Source organism: Oryza glaberrima, chromosome 6, assembly GCF_000147395.1.
Source record: "Oryza glaberrima chromosome 6, OglaRS2, whole genome shotgun sequence".
Lineage (NCBI taxonomy): Eukaryota > Viridiplantae > Streptophyta > Magnoliopsida > Poales > Poaceae > Oryza > Oryza glaberrima.
This window is the reverse complement of record NC_068331.1, coordinates 28,887,090-28,900,053: the sequence shown is the minus strand read 5'-3', so window position 1 is coordinate 28,900,053 and position 12,964 is coordinate 28,887,090. Positions and strand designations below refer to the sequence as shown.

The window sequence follows — 12,964 nt, the reverse complement described above, 5'->3', positions numbered from 1 at the left end:
TAGCAATTGAACTAGGAGTACTAGTTGATAAATAGCTCCCCCCAACATTACGGGAACTACATATGCGGCCTGAATATAGCTTTCAGTAAAAGAGTTGTGTGACATCCCAGGGCTTAATAGGATTAATAGAATACTCATATCAACAAGTTACAACTTCTTTTCCGGAAACCTATCTCCAAAGAACTCCAGGGTTAAGCGTGCTTGGCCTGGAGCAATTTGGGATGGGTGACCGACCGAGAAATTCTTCCCGGGTGCGCATGGTGCGCATGGCTGGTGTGGACCGGGAGTGGTCACACAGCATGGCACATGCGCTGACACTAGACACATGGACGTGGCCAAGAGGGGACGTTCCTGGCCTGGGGTTGATCGACGGGGGCGTCGATCTCTCTTAAGGGGGTGAGGATGTGACATCCCAGGGCTTAATAGGATTAATAGAATACTCATATCAACAAGTTGCAACTTCTTTTCCGGAAACCGATCTCCAAAGAACTCCAGGGTTAAGCGTGCTTGGCCTGGAGCAATTTGGGATGGGGTGACCGACCGAGAAATTCTTCCCAGGTGCGCACGAGTGAGGACAAAGTGTGCAGAAAAGACATGTGTTGGTCTGTGAGGGCGGTCTATGACCTATGAAAGCTATCAGATGTAAGCGGGCCCGGCCTGGGGGAAGGCGGGACGTTACAAGTTGGTACCACCAACAATATTGATGGGCCTTAATTTGCATGTGCATCGTTACTGTTACCGATCTCCATATATTGATCCATATATTGGCCCAGTTAAATTGTGTACTGCTATTTACTCTTCTGCATAATAGTTTATACTTTGAAGGGGAATTCTACTAGTACTCCATCCGTTTCATAATGTAAGACTTTCTATCATTGCCCACATTCATTTAAATGTTAATGAATCTAAACATATATATATATATATATATATATATATATATATATATATATATATATATATATGCTCACATTCACTATGAAGTAGAACGTATGCAAGTTCCTCGATCGGAGCAGGTTTTTTGCATGCATGTGTATCATGAAGTAGCTAGCATATACATATATACTTTATTAAATTTTGATACTCATCGATCAGGCGCAAGAAACACGCACAAAACGACGTCCCAGGACGTATTGTTTTTGAGATATCGAATCAACATTTTCCAAAACCACTTGATACTTTGAACAATGTAAATCACAGAAACACTAAATTAAGTGAACATCTCAACAACTTACTGAGCTATAATTAGCCGGCATGAGCTGTCGTGGAAAATTCTGAGTAAAAACGCACACATTTTTACAGGGCAAAAACAGTACATGTGTCAGAATGCAGGTGCAATACACAGCGACGAAGCACATTTCCATGTACTACGTAGCTGCACAAAAACTTTGGAATATTTACAGCACTTTGCACTTGACTACGATCATATCGACTAGGTAGCTAGGCGGCTCGCCGTGTGATTGATCGACGGCGACGATGGCGGCGACGACTAGTAGCAAATGAATTAGAAGATGTGGGTGTGTATGTTGAGCAGTGCAACCCTGGTCTGCACAAGGCTCCTGAACACCTTGTCGCTGCCGTTGTCGAGCTCATCGATGCACTCCTCCAGCTCCTCCAGCCTCTCCACCAGCGCCATCGTCTCCTTCTCCTCCTCCGACGACGCCGACGTCTTCTTGATCAGGCACACCAACGCCGCCGTCTTCCGGCAAGAGCACGCCGCCGCCGAAGCCGACGCCGACATGGACGCCACGGTGTTGAACAGCGTCGCGGACGCGGCGGCGGTGACCGCGGCCGACTCCATCAGCAGGCCGGTCACCTCCACCTCCGCCGCGCTCCCGCCGAGCCCGAGGCGCGACGGCCTGGCGCCGTCCCTCGCGGCGGCGGCGAGGCGGGCGAGCTCCTTCCCGGCCTTGCGCTGCGAGCGCACCGCGGAGGCGAGGCGCGCGCCGTCGCGGCGGCGGATGGCGGCCAGGGCCTCAGCGACGTCCTGCTTGAGCGCGACGACGGTCTCCTGGAAGCTGCCGTGGGCGTCGGCGAGGCGGAGGAAGGCGTCGAGGAGGCGGTCGTTGGCGGCGGAGAGGGCGGCCTGGGCCTCGGGGAGGTCGAGGAGCTCACCGAGGGCGGCGTGGAGCGCGTCGAGGTGGGCGAGGCCGGAGGCGACGGAGGTGGGGTCGTGCGCCCAGGAGCGGACGGCGCGGATGTGGGTGTGGAGGTGGGCGAGGATTGGGTGGGAGCGGCATGGGAGGCTGATGGATCGAGCATGGTAACCCGGCGTTGCGGGTGGAGAGCTGTGCTTGGACGACGACCTGGAAGGGCTGAGCGGGAAGGAGATGGAGCGTGCGAAGCTGGGCGCCATCGATCCCTGCGTGCGTGCGTCTGTGGCGGCGGCGTTGTGGCGCGCGCGGTTTTTATAAACAAATTAAGAAGAGATCGAACACTACTCACCAATGGTGAAGCAGCAGCTTGTTAAGCTAGGGGTTGGTTGGTGTCTGACAAAAACGCATGTGATATGGGGCGAGTTGAAAGTTGAAATGCGCGTGGATGGTGATCGATCTGAGGTTTTTGCTGGTTAATTGTCAGAGGAGACAAGTGGCAAACTGGCATTGCAGGATGGCCACCGTGGAGGGATCATTCTTGGTTTCTGTTCTACCTCTCTTCACGTCGTCTCTGCACTTCAATTTAATTTCCCCCTTAACTAATCAGCTGTAATTTGTGTGATAGTGTTCTGAACAAATCAGATATCAGATCGATCGAGATTGGGTGACAGCGGAGCAAGCTAAGCTTAACGTGCATTTCCTGATCAAAACTGAGCTAAAGCTCGCAAGCTGCATGCAGTAGTTGTAAAAGGTTAATTAGCTAGCTTCCTGTCATCACGATATATATATTTTTCTCTCTTTTTAATTGGTAACTTGTCAAGAGAAATTTAAGCCAGCTAGCTAGGCCACTTTGCTTAAGGCCTTGATCAGTTTTACATTGCATCGTCTGTTAATTAGTATGGGTTGGGTTGCACGGTTATAATTTAAGGAGTGAAAGTAGATCACATCACTCATGCATGCATGCATATGGAGAGATGCAGGAGAGGAGCAATACAATGCAATCAGCAAGCAGGCTAGCTAGGCCAGCACAGGGATAGCTAGACAGACAGATGTGTGATAGTAGTATCGTATTTATGTATCCTAGTATTGACCGTTGGTGTCGTAGAGGGACACATGCATAACAGGGAACATATCCTATAGGTGTACACACCTTACAAATCAACTAAAAGATATTACTAAAAATTTTTAAAAAAATTTAAATGCATTTTCAATAGTATTACATCTACGTGTAAAGCCTCATTGAAATTCATCGTACTTAGGAAGAAAAAAATGATAAAATTTTGACAGTCTTATAGTCTTAATAAACTATTAAAATTTGTTTTTTTCTGTTACGGCTAAAATATAAAGAATTTGAGGATAAGATTTTACACTTAGGTGTAATATAATTGAAAGTATATACATATTTTTTTAGATTTTTGATAACATTTGTTAGTTGATGTATACAGAGTGTGTATATGTAAAGTTTGTATGTACAGACTATGTTCCCACTTAATACGACGCATATATAAGATATGATATTTGAGCGTGTAGTACTTGTCTTCGCAACGAACACAAGAGTCGCGACGCTCGAGAGGACATTTGTGTCGGGCGTGTGCATGCGCGTATGAATGATCGATCGATGCAGCAGATCGATCAGCAATTATATATCGATCACTAGTAATTTAGCAGCAGGCCAGGGAGGGACATGATCCGCGAGACATGCATGCAATGGTCGCACGCAGACAAACAAACAAGCTAGGAGATTAGCTACTGTATAACGCGTCGTCAGTTAGCTAATAAGCTGGACAGATCTCAAGGCCAGATCAGACACAGGACAGCTGCCTGCATATGCAGCCACTAAACGTTAGACCTATACTGTGTACTATAGTATGCAAGCTTCAGTTCTAGCTAGCCAGTACATTGCTGATCATATTGTGTTGTACTGTGTATTGTACAATGTACTAGTATAAGTTACAATTAGTAGACATCACTTAATTATTAGCCGACGACACTGGTGTATACTTACTCAGTACTTTTTCTCTCTATCTTAGTTTAATTATCACCAATTTAAAAGGTGTTGAGATCAAATACAACAAAACTTCCATGGCTCTAAAATTATTTTCCATCGATCAGGGTGTTGCGTTGCTTCGTGTTTCGCAGATTGCATCCCGCTTTAAATGTTATAAGGAATTATACCGACATAAATTAATCTTGGTTAGTTGTATACATGTTGTATATTCAACAATATCCATTTATTTCTTACACAAATAAATAAAAAGACACTTAATTATACAATGATTATTTTAGAAAGATCTAAAAATATTAGATAATGATCAAACTAGAGAAGAAGCTTTGGAAGGGTAGCTAGCTGATGCCTGGTGGCCGAAATCAAGTTTGTGCTTTATTTAACTAGTTTTTGGTGGTAACAACTAAAGTGGGCATCTATCGATTAATCGTACACCTTCCCTCCCAGAACCATTTTTTTCATGTCTTATAATATAAAACTTGCCTACATGCATACATTAACTATCACATTTTAATCATTTAAATTTAATTTATTTTAAATCCTCTACCATAAAACCGCCTAACACATTGCTAGCAAGTATCGATGTGATCTCACCGAGAAGGTGATTAAATTTTTCTTCAATCTTTGCAATAGGAATGGTTGAGCCTTATAGTTTGGGATGAAGGAGTTCTCAGCATGCATATCGAGAGGCCCGGCCAGCCGATGAAGATACTGAGGGAAATTTAAGATTCCAAGAAGTACTACCTCTGTTGTTTTTTAATGTATGACACCGTTAATTTTTTTTACCATCTATTTAAATTTTATGCATACATAAGTTATTCTTAAAAAACCATTTATATTAAATCAAGTCACAACAAAACAAATAATAGTTAAATAAAATTTTTAAATAAGACAAATAATTAAAAGTATCTAAAATACTAACAGTGTCATACATTAAAACAGTTAACTTGTGAGAATTTGAAACAAATGGATTTCTCAACTTCTAACTTCTAGTTAATTTTTCAGATTCCGTTACTGTTTGGAAGAGCTTCTAAAAGCTGAAAAATTTAGAAGAAAGCTACAGCTCAAACTCCATAAACAGGGACTAATTAAGAGATAGATATACTAGCTAGCGTGAGCTAGTGATCAGTGCATGCGCACGAGTGGGTGGTTAATGATAGATAGATAGGTTTATAATTTGACGATTGAAAGAGATCTGCGAATGATGATTGGTTAAATCGGACAAGGCTACAAGGACATGATCCGCGAGGCGAGGAGGAGCAAATTACAAAGCTAATAGTATATCTATCCATCGAGGCATGCAGGCTGCAGCTGGCAATTTCTCGGCGGGTGGGCAGATGCTTCGCTTGTGCTTCGTGCTGATCGATCTGCTACTACCTACCTAACCCTGCTGCTAGCTACTGGAACCCTAACTATAATTAACTGTAATATATATGTCTCCTACTGCTGCACCCAATCGAATTGGAACGCCCGGGTAGCTAGCCTGCCTATCAAAATGGTGCATGCATGCTTGGTTAGCAGTAACTTAGCACTACAATATTAACGAGAAGAGAAATTTACTGACCGATCAATGGCGATGGGTGCATTAGCACACAAGACGACAATATCACAATATTATGGTCGATATATAAGCATGTCTAGCTAGCTCTCAGTTATATATATCAACCGATGGAACAAGAGGCATCAAAGGGCATAAGAGTCTCTTTTGTTTAATCGCTAGCTATATAGTAGTAGTATGTGTATTTACTGGAGATTCCTCCTAATTAAGCTACCAAAACTAGGGTCATGTTTACGAGAGCTTTAGATTATGAGAAGCTTTCCTAAACAAGCCCTAGGACACCACGGCCAGTGTACTTACCTCATTGCGGAGTGTCGCTGAGACGGGTCGACGACCTAGATCAGCTCATGGTCATGGAGGCCGCCACCGGTTTAAATTGAACACAAATCCCTAACTCTGAACAAAAACAGGAAAAATGAGTAAAAATTGAAAAGTGTCTAGTTGGCCACTGACATGGCTTCCAGCTAGCATGTACCCCACACGTGGGCTGTGGCAGATGTCAACGATAAATATATACGACCTGCCACATCACCTGCTGGCTGTCAAATTGTATATTGGTCGATCGATACATCCATCCAGTACTGAAGCGTAAGCAAACGGCTAGCAATGCATTGAGCTAGCACTGTGATCAAGATGAGCATCCATGCAGATACTCCAGCGCAGCCAACTTGATCGATCTGCCTGCCACAGCTGACATTCAGATTCAGGCCGTCGCACATAATAATACTATAGCTGGCCCTGTTGATCTGACACTCTCCATTGCTCTGCTCTACTCTGCTGGAGGAGATCGATCCATCCATCCATGCCATGCGTGCGTGCAAATATTGCCTCCATCGACCTCGGTTGCAGAAACACATCGATCGCCTCCTCCAGCACAACTGATCAATCCATCCATCGATGATCGATAGGCGCCAGCCAAGCCAAGCCAAGTGGCCTTTTACACTACTTGCTTGAGTGCTTCGAGGCCCAGCCACAGTTCCAGCTAGCTAGAGTACTAACCCAACTTGCCACACATCACTATTCACAAGCCCCTCCAGCTGCTGCTTAATCGCAAGATTTTAATTCACGCCAAGAGTACATAACAATTAGTAACAGACCTCCTCGAGCCGTTAGTTACAGCAGTGCGGAGTATCAGTGGGAGAGTGAGGCAGCTAAGCACTGCACCAAAAACTTTTGCCAACAATTCAGGCAACATTCTAAATAAACCACCTGCTTCAGTCATATATAGCTCGACCATTCCTCTTTCTATTGCTGTAACCATGAACAAATATCCATAAACGACGACGACCGTCAACTGATGCATATGCTGCGGTGTTTTAATTTGATCATGTAGTTATAATAGGAAAATGGAAATCAACTTGCCTACTCTGGAGCAACAACTGTAGAGCTCTGCCTGTTCTTATATTAAGCAGGAAAGAAAAAGATGTGTTTATGACAGTTTCAAATGATTACAAACCCAGAATTATACAACTTTCACAGCGTGCATAAAAGAGTGAATTACCCTATGAAATTAATCGTAAACACTCTTTCATTCATGTTCTGAATCACCAAGGCCACCACCCGTTCTTCCTGCTGGTGATCATCCTGAAATTTCTTTTATTCCTCTCCAGCCACACATTCCACCATTGAAGCTATCTCAAAAGCAAATACTTAACCAGTTTGCATTAAACAGTTGAAAACAACATGAAAACCCATCTTAGTTTTAATAGATTGTACTTTATTAACTTCAGGGCTTTCATTGCAACAACCAAAGCAGTGAGTCTCCCTCGGCCACTAAGAAGCAGTTGGTTTAATGAGACGACGATGAACCCTGCACGAGACAATACAAATCCATTACTAATCTGATTAAAAGACTTTGGATCAGGTTATCACTAGGGACTAGGAACTGTCAGGCAGGCATTGCTAACGGACATCAAACATAAAAGGCCTATTGATACCCAAGATTTGCTTTTCACAACTCAACACAGGAGCATTGCTACAGTTCAGGAGGGAGGGAGGATGAGCTCATCATCTGATCCATTTGGTACCTCCATGAAATTCTGTCATGCCTAACTGAACTACATCGACATGTAACTGGTATCCCCAGTAACTGAACTGGCAATGGCATTCAAATGATGATGAAAATAAACAATCGGTAGATGTGCTTTTGTGATTAGCAGTCAAGAGGTGCCTACAAATGTTACAGCGCAGGAAGATACAAAACAACCCAGAATTTCAGTTATTTTCCCTCATTTATTCTGATGCACTTTTTACATTCTCGATTCCCAAAATCAAAGAAAAGGGTAAAGGAAGGCCTGGTTTAGTTCCCAACTTTTTCTTCAAACTTTCAACTTTTCCATCACATCAAAACTTTCCTACACACATAAACTTCCAACTTTTCCATCACATCGTTCCAATTTCAATCAAACTTCCAATTTTGGCGTGAACTAAACACACCCGAAATCAAGCACCACAGGCTTCTTATTGATAAAAAGGAGTTTAAACATGAGCTATTATGCCAGCAAAGAAAAAATGGTTTTGATTTAATACCTCATGCTCGTGTCCATGACCATGAGAATGGTCATCATGACCATCCCAAGGATGACGCAAACCCTGAAAGCAGTATGATTTATTAAAAATAGATGAATCAAGATAACTTAAGATGGAGTAAATCGAAATAGCATAGTACCAAGAGAACAGCACCATCCTGCTTAGCCCTGTAGAAAACCCAAAACCTGTACAGACACCACATTAGGTTATAAATGTAAAAAATATTGAAAACCCACATTGTTAAAAAAAAGTTCAACAATGAATTGCTATAATCATGTTGCCACAGTAAGCTGTTGGAGCAGAAGCTTAAAAGTAGGCTGCAAATGACTTCATCGAGAAAAAGATAAGAAAATATGTGACTGAATAATAGAGATTGGACGGAAGAACTAAGGACTATACAGTCATGCATCTTTAAAGATTGTGATGTGAAGTTGTGACATTCAGGTAGGCTGGTACCCAGTAGATCCTTTCAGTGGCGGTGGTGCTGACATCAAAATTGCTTAATTATCAGTGGTTGAGTGTTCAGTTGTCAGTGCTTATTTGGTGATCAGTTTGATAGTATAAGCCATTTCTTCACAGACCAGGTTTTTACCCTAATTTGCTGTTTGTCTAAAGCTCAATGTTTGTTAAACAAGAATCTGGCGAAACAGTTTCCACAATGTTTGCTTTTTGTGCCTAATGCTTACTCATCATGTTTTTCAGTTAAAGAAAAGATCGATTATTCATGAGGAAATCTAGCTGATACAGCGATGAGTCCCATGGCCCAAACGATAACTGATGAGTAAACTGGTCCCTATTCGAGAGATCCCCAAGTCGGGCATCCAAAAATCTAGAACTGCCTGCCTCTTGAATAAATAGCGCACAAACAGTTGAATCTAGGAGGAGAAGTCTCCGCGGGGAGGAGAGGGATCTCATCTGGGAGAGGAGAGGAGCGGAGACGAGGAGGCAGGTCGGGAAGGTCGCAGTCAGATTTGGGGGGAAATGGGATGGGCGAGGGGATTGGGGAGAGGGAGGAAGCGTACGAACCACATGACGGCGCAGAGGCCCTTGCCGGCGACGGTGTGCCACCGCTTGTTGTGCGGGATGGTGAACGTCGTGCCTCCGCCGCCGCCGCCCATCGCCGGAGCTCGCGCTCTTGTCGTCCTCGGTTTCGGGAGGAGACAGATATGATGATGCTTTCTTCCTCGGCTTCGGCTCGGCTAATGGGCCTGAAATGAAGGCCCGGTAATTATTTCAAGGCCCACTGTTTCCTAGCACGTACCGGCCCGGCCCATTGGTTGTGGTCCACTTCTGATCGAGAGCGAACTAGCAATCTGAGACGATACATTTTCCAACAGGTAAATAGTACTATTGCTCAATTCTCCACAAGAGATCGCAACAGCCATTTGTCCGGATCAGGACCAATCAATCTCTCTGCAATGCTGTGTTGTTCTCCTTCTGCCGCAGGAGGCGGCAGAGGGGAAAACAAGAATACAAGGTTGCGAGGAGTATGTTTGAACTTTATTAAAGTTTTCTCTCTACTCTTATCAGTCGAAAATATCAAAATAGCAAAATTCACATTTTAACACTGTGTTTCCAAAATATCGATTTCTACTATATCCTATAGAAAAAAAAATATCACGAAGTGGCCATGTCGAATGGCAAAATTTGCCTTTCCAAGAAGGTCCAAGTTTGCTGCGCTACCGATGGGTGGCTACATTTTTTCACAGGTCCGCGATGAGAGGTTATCAGTTTCTCACTTTTACATAAAAGCCCCTGGCTTTGTAACTTCCAAAGCGTATTGACTCCCTCCTCCTCTGCCGCCTCCCATCCGCGTCGCCGGTGCAGTGGCGTACCAAGCCTCTCGCCGCCGCCGCCGCCGACTAATCCCATCCTCCACGCCTCTGCATAAGGACGCCTTCTTCTTCATCACGTCGATCGAATTGTCATCTGAGCTCTTCCTCCTCTCCATCATCGCTGTCCATGTCCTGGATGGCACAGGAGAGGCTGCACGAGCGCACGGCGACGTCGGTGACCCGAAGGCCGGTGTCGTACACCTCGCCGGGCCTCCAGTCGGCGGGAAGCACCTCACCGTCGCTACGCAGCCATTTCCCGCCGGAGCCGGCCGTCACCACGACGCGGAGCCGCAGCGGGCCGGCCGGCGCGCGCGACGTCGTCCAGACTCCCGGCGCGCCGTCGCGCCGCGTCATGTACCTCCACGACGAATAGTACGACGACGACGGCGGTGTAGCGTTCGCCTGCGCGATCTCAACGGCGGCGATGTCGGTCTGGCCGCCCTGGTACAGGAAGCGGATGGCGAGGTGGGTCGGGTTCCTGCTCGCCTCCTCCACCCTCACCGCCAACCTCCTGCTCTCCCTGTACTCGCAAGGTATCCTCCTGAAGTCCACCTCTAGCGTGCGCTGCCTCGTGAGCTCGTGAGCGGAGACGCCCTGCTTGGCCATGGCCGCGAAGGCGTCCTCGGTGATGCGAAACTGCAGCGAGCCGCCGGCTGTCCGGTTCATCTCCCCCTCCTGCTGCGGCTGCTTCGCCATGTCGGCGACGACGACCTTGACGCCGTCCTCCCCGCACAGTCTCCGGTCTCTGCACCTTAACTGCATCTCAAATTAACCAGCAGCAGAATCGATCAGCCTCCTCATGCTTGCTACCTTGACGGATTCTGAGGATGCGTGCATGGAATGGATTACTGAAAAAGAAAAGCAGAGTAGGTTAACTACCTGGTAGCAGGCGCCGCAGGCATGGCCATGGCGGAAGAGGTCGGCGGTGACGGCGGCAACGTTGAGCTCCATTGGTGCGGCACCGAACCCGCAGGCGCCACCTGCATCCACGAAAACCTCGATCGCTTAGATAATGCATGAATCGGACTATGCATGCGTAGGTAGATCGACTCCATAGGTAGGGTGGGTAGTTGAGGTGATGACTTGCCGGTGAGATGGGCGGCGTGCGTGGGGGTGGGGAGGATGGAGACGGTGGAGTGGCGCGGGGTGCACCAATCGCAGGAGTGGGCGGCGGCGTTGGCGACGACGACAAGGTGGAGAAGAAGCAGCGCCCCGACGGCGGTGGCTCTGTGGCAGAAATGGACGTCGCCGTTGTCGTCCATGGCTCAAATCAAATGTACTCCCAGCCACTACCAAAACCACCACCACTGCTGCTGCTGCTGCTGCAATATATTATAGCCTCTCTATAGCTTATCGAAGAGGCAAATGCGAGGTGGAGATCGAGAGCTTGAGAAATCGATGGTGAGAGTCACTCGTGTGTGATGGGGACATGCATATTCATATCATCCATCATCAATTTCATCATGCTGCTCCTACTACCCTACTTCATATTCTTTAATTGATACTATATTACTAGTATGTGGTTAATTACTCATATATTAGTAGTATAGCTTAAAGCTGCCCGTGATCTCCAGCTAGCCGATCGATCAGCAGACTGCCACGAGCCTATGTAATTTATGTAAGCTCATGTTTCCCTTTCTTGCCCATAATTGCTACTCCTTTCTGAACAATTTTATTCTCTCTTTCCTTTCAGAACAAAACAATAGTTGTAGTAGTAATTTCAATTCAATTCAATTATTATCTCCTCTTTTATATTGTCAGGCCACTTAATTAGCTTCTAGCAGGGCAATCTAGGAGTAGACGTCAGTACACTTTGGATCACCTACTATTACATGACAATGCAAGCTCGGTGACCCGTGAGTGCTGCCAACACTGGCCCACTGCAGCTAGCTAGCAAACGAAGAAAATGTTCAGACACAACAAACAAGCGACCACATTACGTGTACAGCCTCCGAAGCTTAATTAGCACACGGGCTGAACAGCTCCAAATGCCTGAGTGTTGGCCACCATCCAAAGAAGAATTAGAGGAATCTTTGGAATTGACAGGGATCGATGCTGCATCACAGATTTTGCCAAAAGTCTCTTTCAGAGTATAGTGTCAATGCAAGTGTGCTGCTAGTTTCCTCCTAAGCTAGTAGTGTCACCGGCCACTAGATGGAATAATATCCTTGTGTGCTTGGAGGTACTATCATATATCAACTCTCTCTTTTCAGTTAATGGATCTTCTCCAGACTGCTGTCCTAGTGTTAAATTTGTGGTATTAACCTTCCTCATCTGTTGTGAATTGCTGTCAATTCAAGCAGGGCAAAAGAGTTTCAGATTCAGAGACCCTTCTTTTCAGCACAACAACAGTGGAGAGGACAAAGATGAAACTGAAACGATGTGCCTGCCACGAAGTTGTTGATTAAGTCCGCATCATTAAGACTACTTGAGGTCATCAGGTGAATAGTTAATTGGATTTGTAATTGGATATTGGTTGGGCGATTGAGGCTTAATTATGGTCCTGGATGATCTGGTCCGAATAACATAGTGTCAAACCCAAGATGCCGAATCAATGATCGATATGTGTTAACGCATAGCTGTGGACAGATATCATATGGATATGGGATTGTTCTGGAATCAATACGAGATTATATATAACGAAAGTATTATCTAACCCATCGAATGAACAACATACTCATTTGCTGATTTCTAATACCCAAATTAGATGCTCTACATGATACAGCGTTGACGAGTCTCTGTCAGAATTTGGATTGATAGGGAAGTACGGTGGTTGCAGCTGGCTGATCACAGAGTTTCAAGCATGTGTTGATTTTCCAGAGTATTTCTTTTAGTTAATGTGATTTCCTGAGTATACATGTGCTCAATCGTAGTCCTGATTCCAGAATTTGCAATTTAATTTCTGCGTCAAACAAAATCTGAAATAACCAATAGAATTAAG

At 45.3% G+C, this 12,964-nt stretch overlaps 2 protein-coding genes and 1 long non-coding RNA gene across 5 annotated transcripts; 1 reads left to right on the top strand and 2 right to left on the bottom strand.

Annotated features, from left to right (window-relative positions):
* Positions 1-1,257: 1,257 nt before the first annotated feature.
* Positions 1,258-2,387, bottom strand: LOC127777868 (uncharacterized). Its single transcript, XM_052304486.1, has one exon. The coding sequence runs from the start codon at positions 2,354-2,356 to the stop codon at positions 1,505-1,507; it is 852 nt and encodes a 283-aa protein (XP_052160446.1). The 5' UTR covers positions 2,357-2,387; the 3' UTR covers positions 1,258-1,504.
* A 7,193-nt stretch (positions 2,388-9,580) lies between these two features.
* Positions 9,581-11,384, bottom strand: LOC127775729 (expansin-like A4). 2 transcript variants are annotated; one of them, XM_052302017.1, is made up of 3 exons: positions 11,111-11,384; positions 10,903-11,003; positions 9,581-10,785 (listed from the first exon to the last, which is right to left on the bottom strand). In XM_052302017.1, the coding sequence occupies exons 1-3, from the start codon at positions 11,283-11,285 to the stop codon at positions 10,114-10,116; spliced, it is 948 nt and encodes a 315-aa protein (XP_052157977.1). In that variant the 5' UTR covers positions 11,286-11,384; the 3' UTR covers positions 9,581-10,113. The 2 variants fall into 2 exon arrangements, with proteins under 2 accessions (XP_052157977.1, XP_052157978.1); XM_052302018.1 differs by having other exon boundaries at positions 9,586-10,779.
* On the top strand, positions 11,375-12,640 carry LOC127775730 (uncharacterized). 2 transcript variants are annotated; one of them, XR_008018027.1, is made up of 3 exons: positions 11,375-11,641; positions 11,808-12,205; positions 12,327-12,640. It is a non-coding gene; the product is annotated as an uncharacterized LOC127775730 (long non-coding RNA). The 2 variants fall into 2 exon arrangements; XR_008018028.1 differs by having other exon boundaries at positions 11,785-12,205.
* The last annotated feature ends 324 nt before the right edge of the window (positions 12,641-12,964 follow it).

Bases quoted from the DNA above. Each gene is read 5' to 3' on its own strand.
- LOC127775729 (XM_052302017.1), bottom strand. From the start codon at position 11,285: ATGGACGACAACGGCGACGTCCATTTCTGCCACAGAGCCACCGCCGTC. The intron at 11,004-11,110 runs GCAAGTCATCAC...TCGTGGATGCAG, and splicing joins GCACGCCGCCCATCTCACCG to GTGGCGCCTGCGGGTTCGGT. The intron at 10,786-10,902 runs GTAGTTAACCTA...GGTTAATTTGAG, and splicing joins CCTGCGGCGCCTGCTACCAG to ATGCAGTTAAGGTGCAGAGA.
- LOC127777868 (XM_052304486.1), bottom strand. From the start codon at position 2,356: ATGGCGCCCAGCTTCGCACGCTCCATCTCCTTCCCGCTCAGCCCTTCC.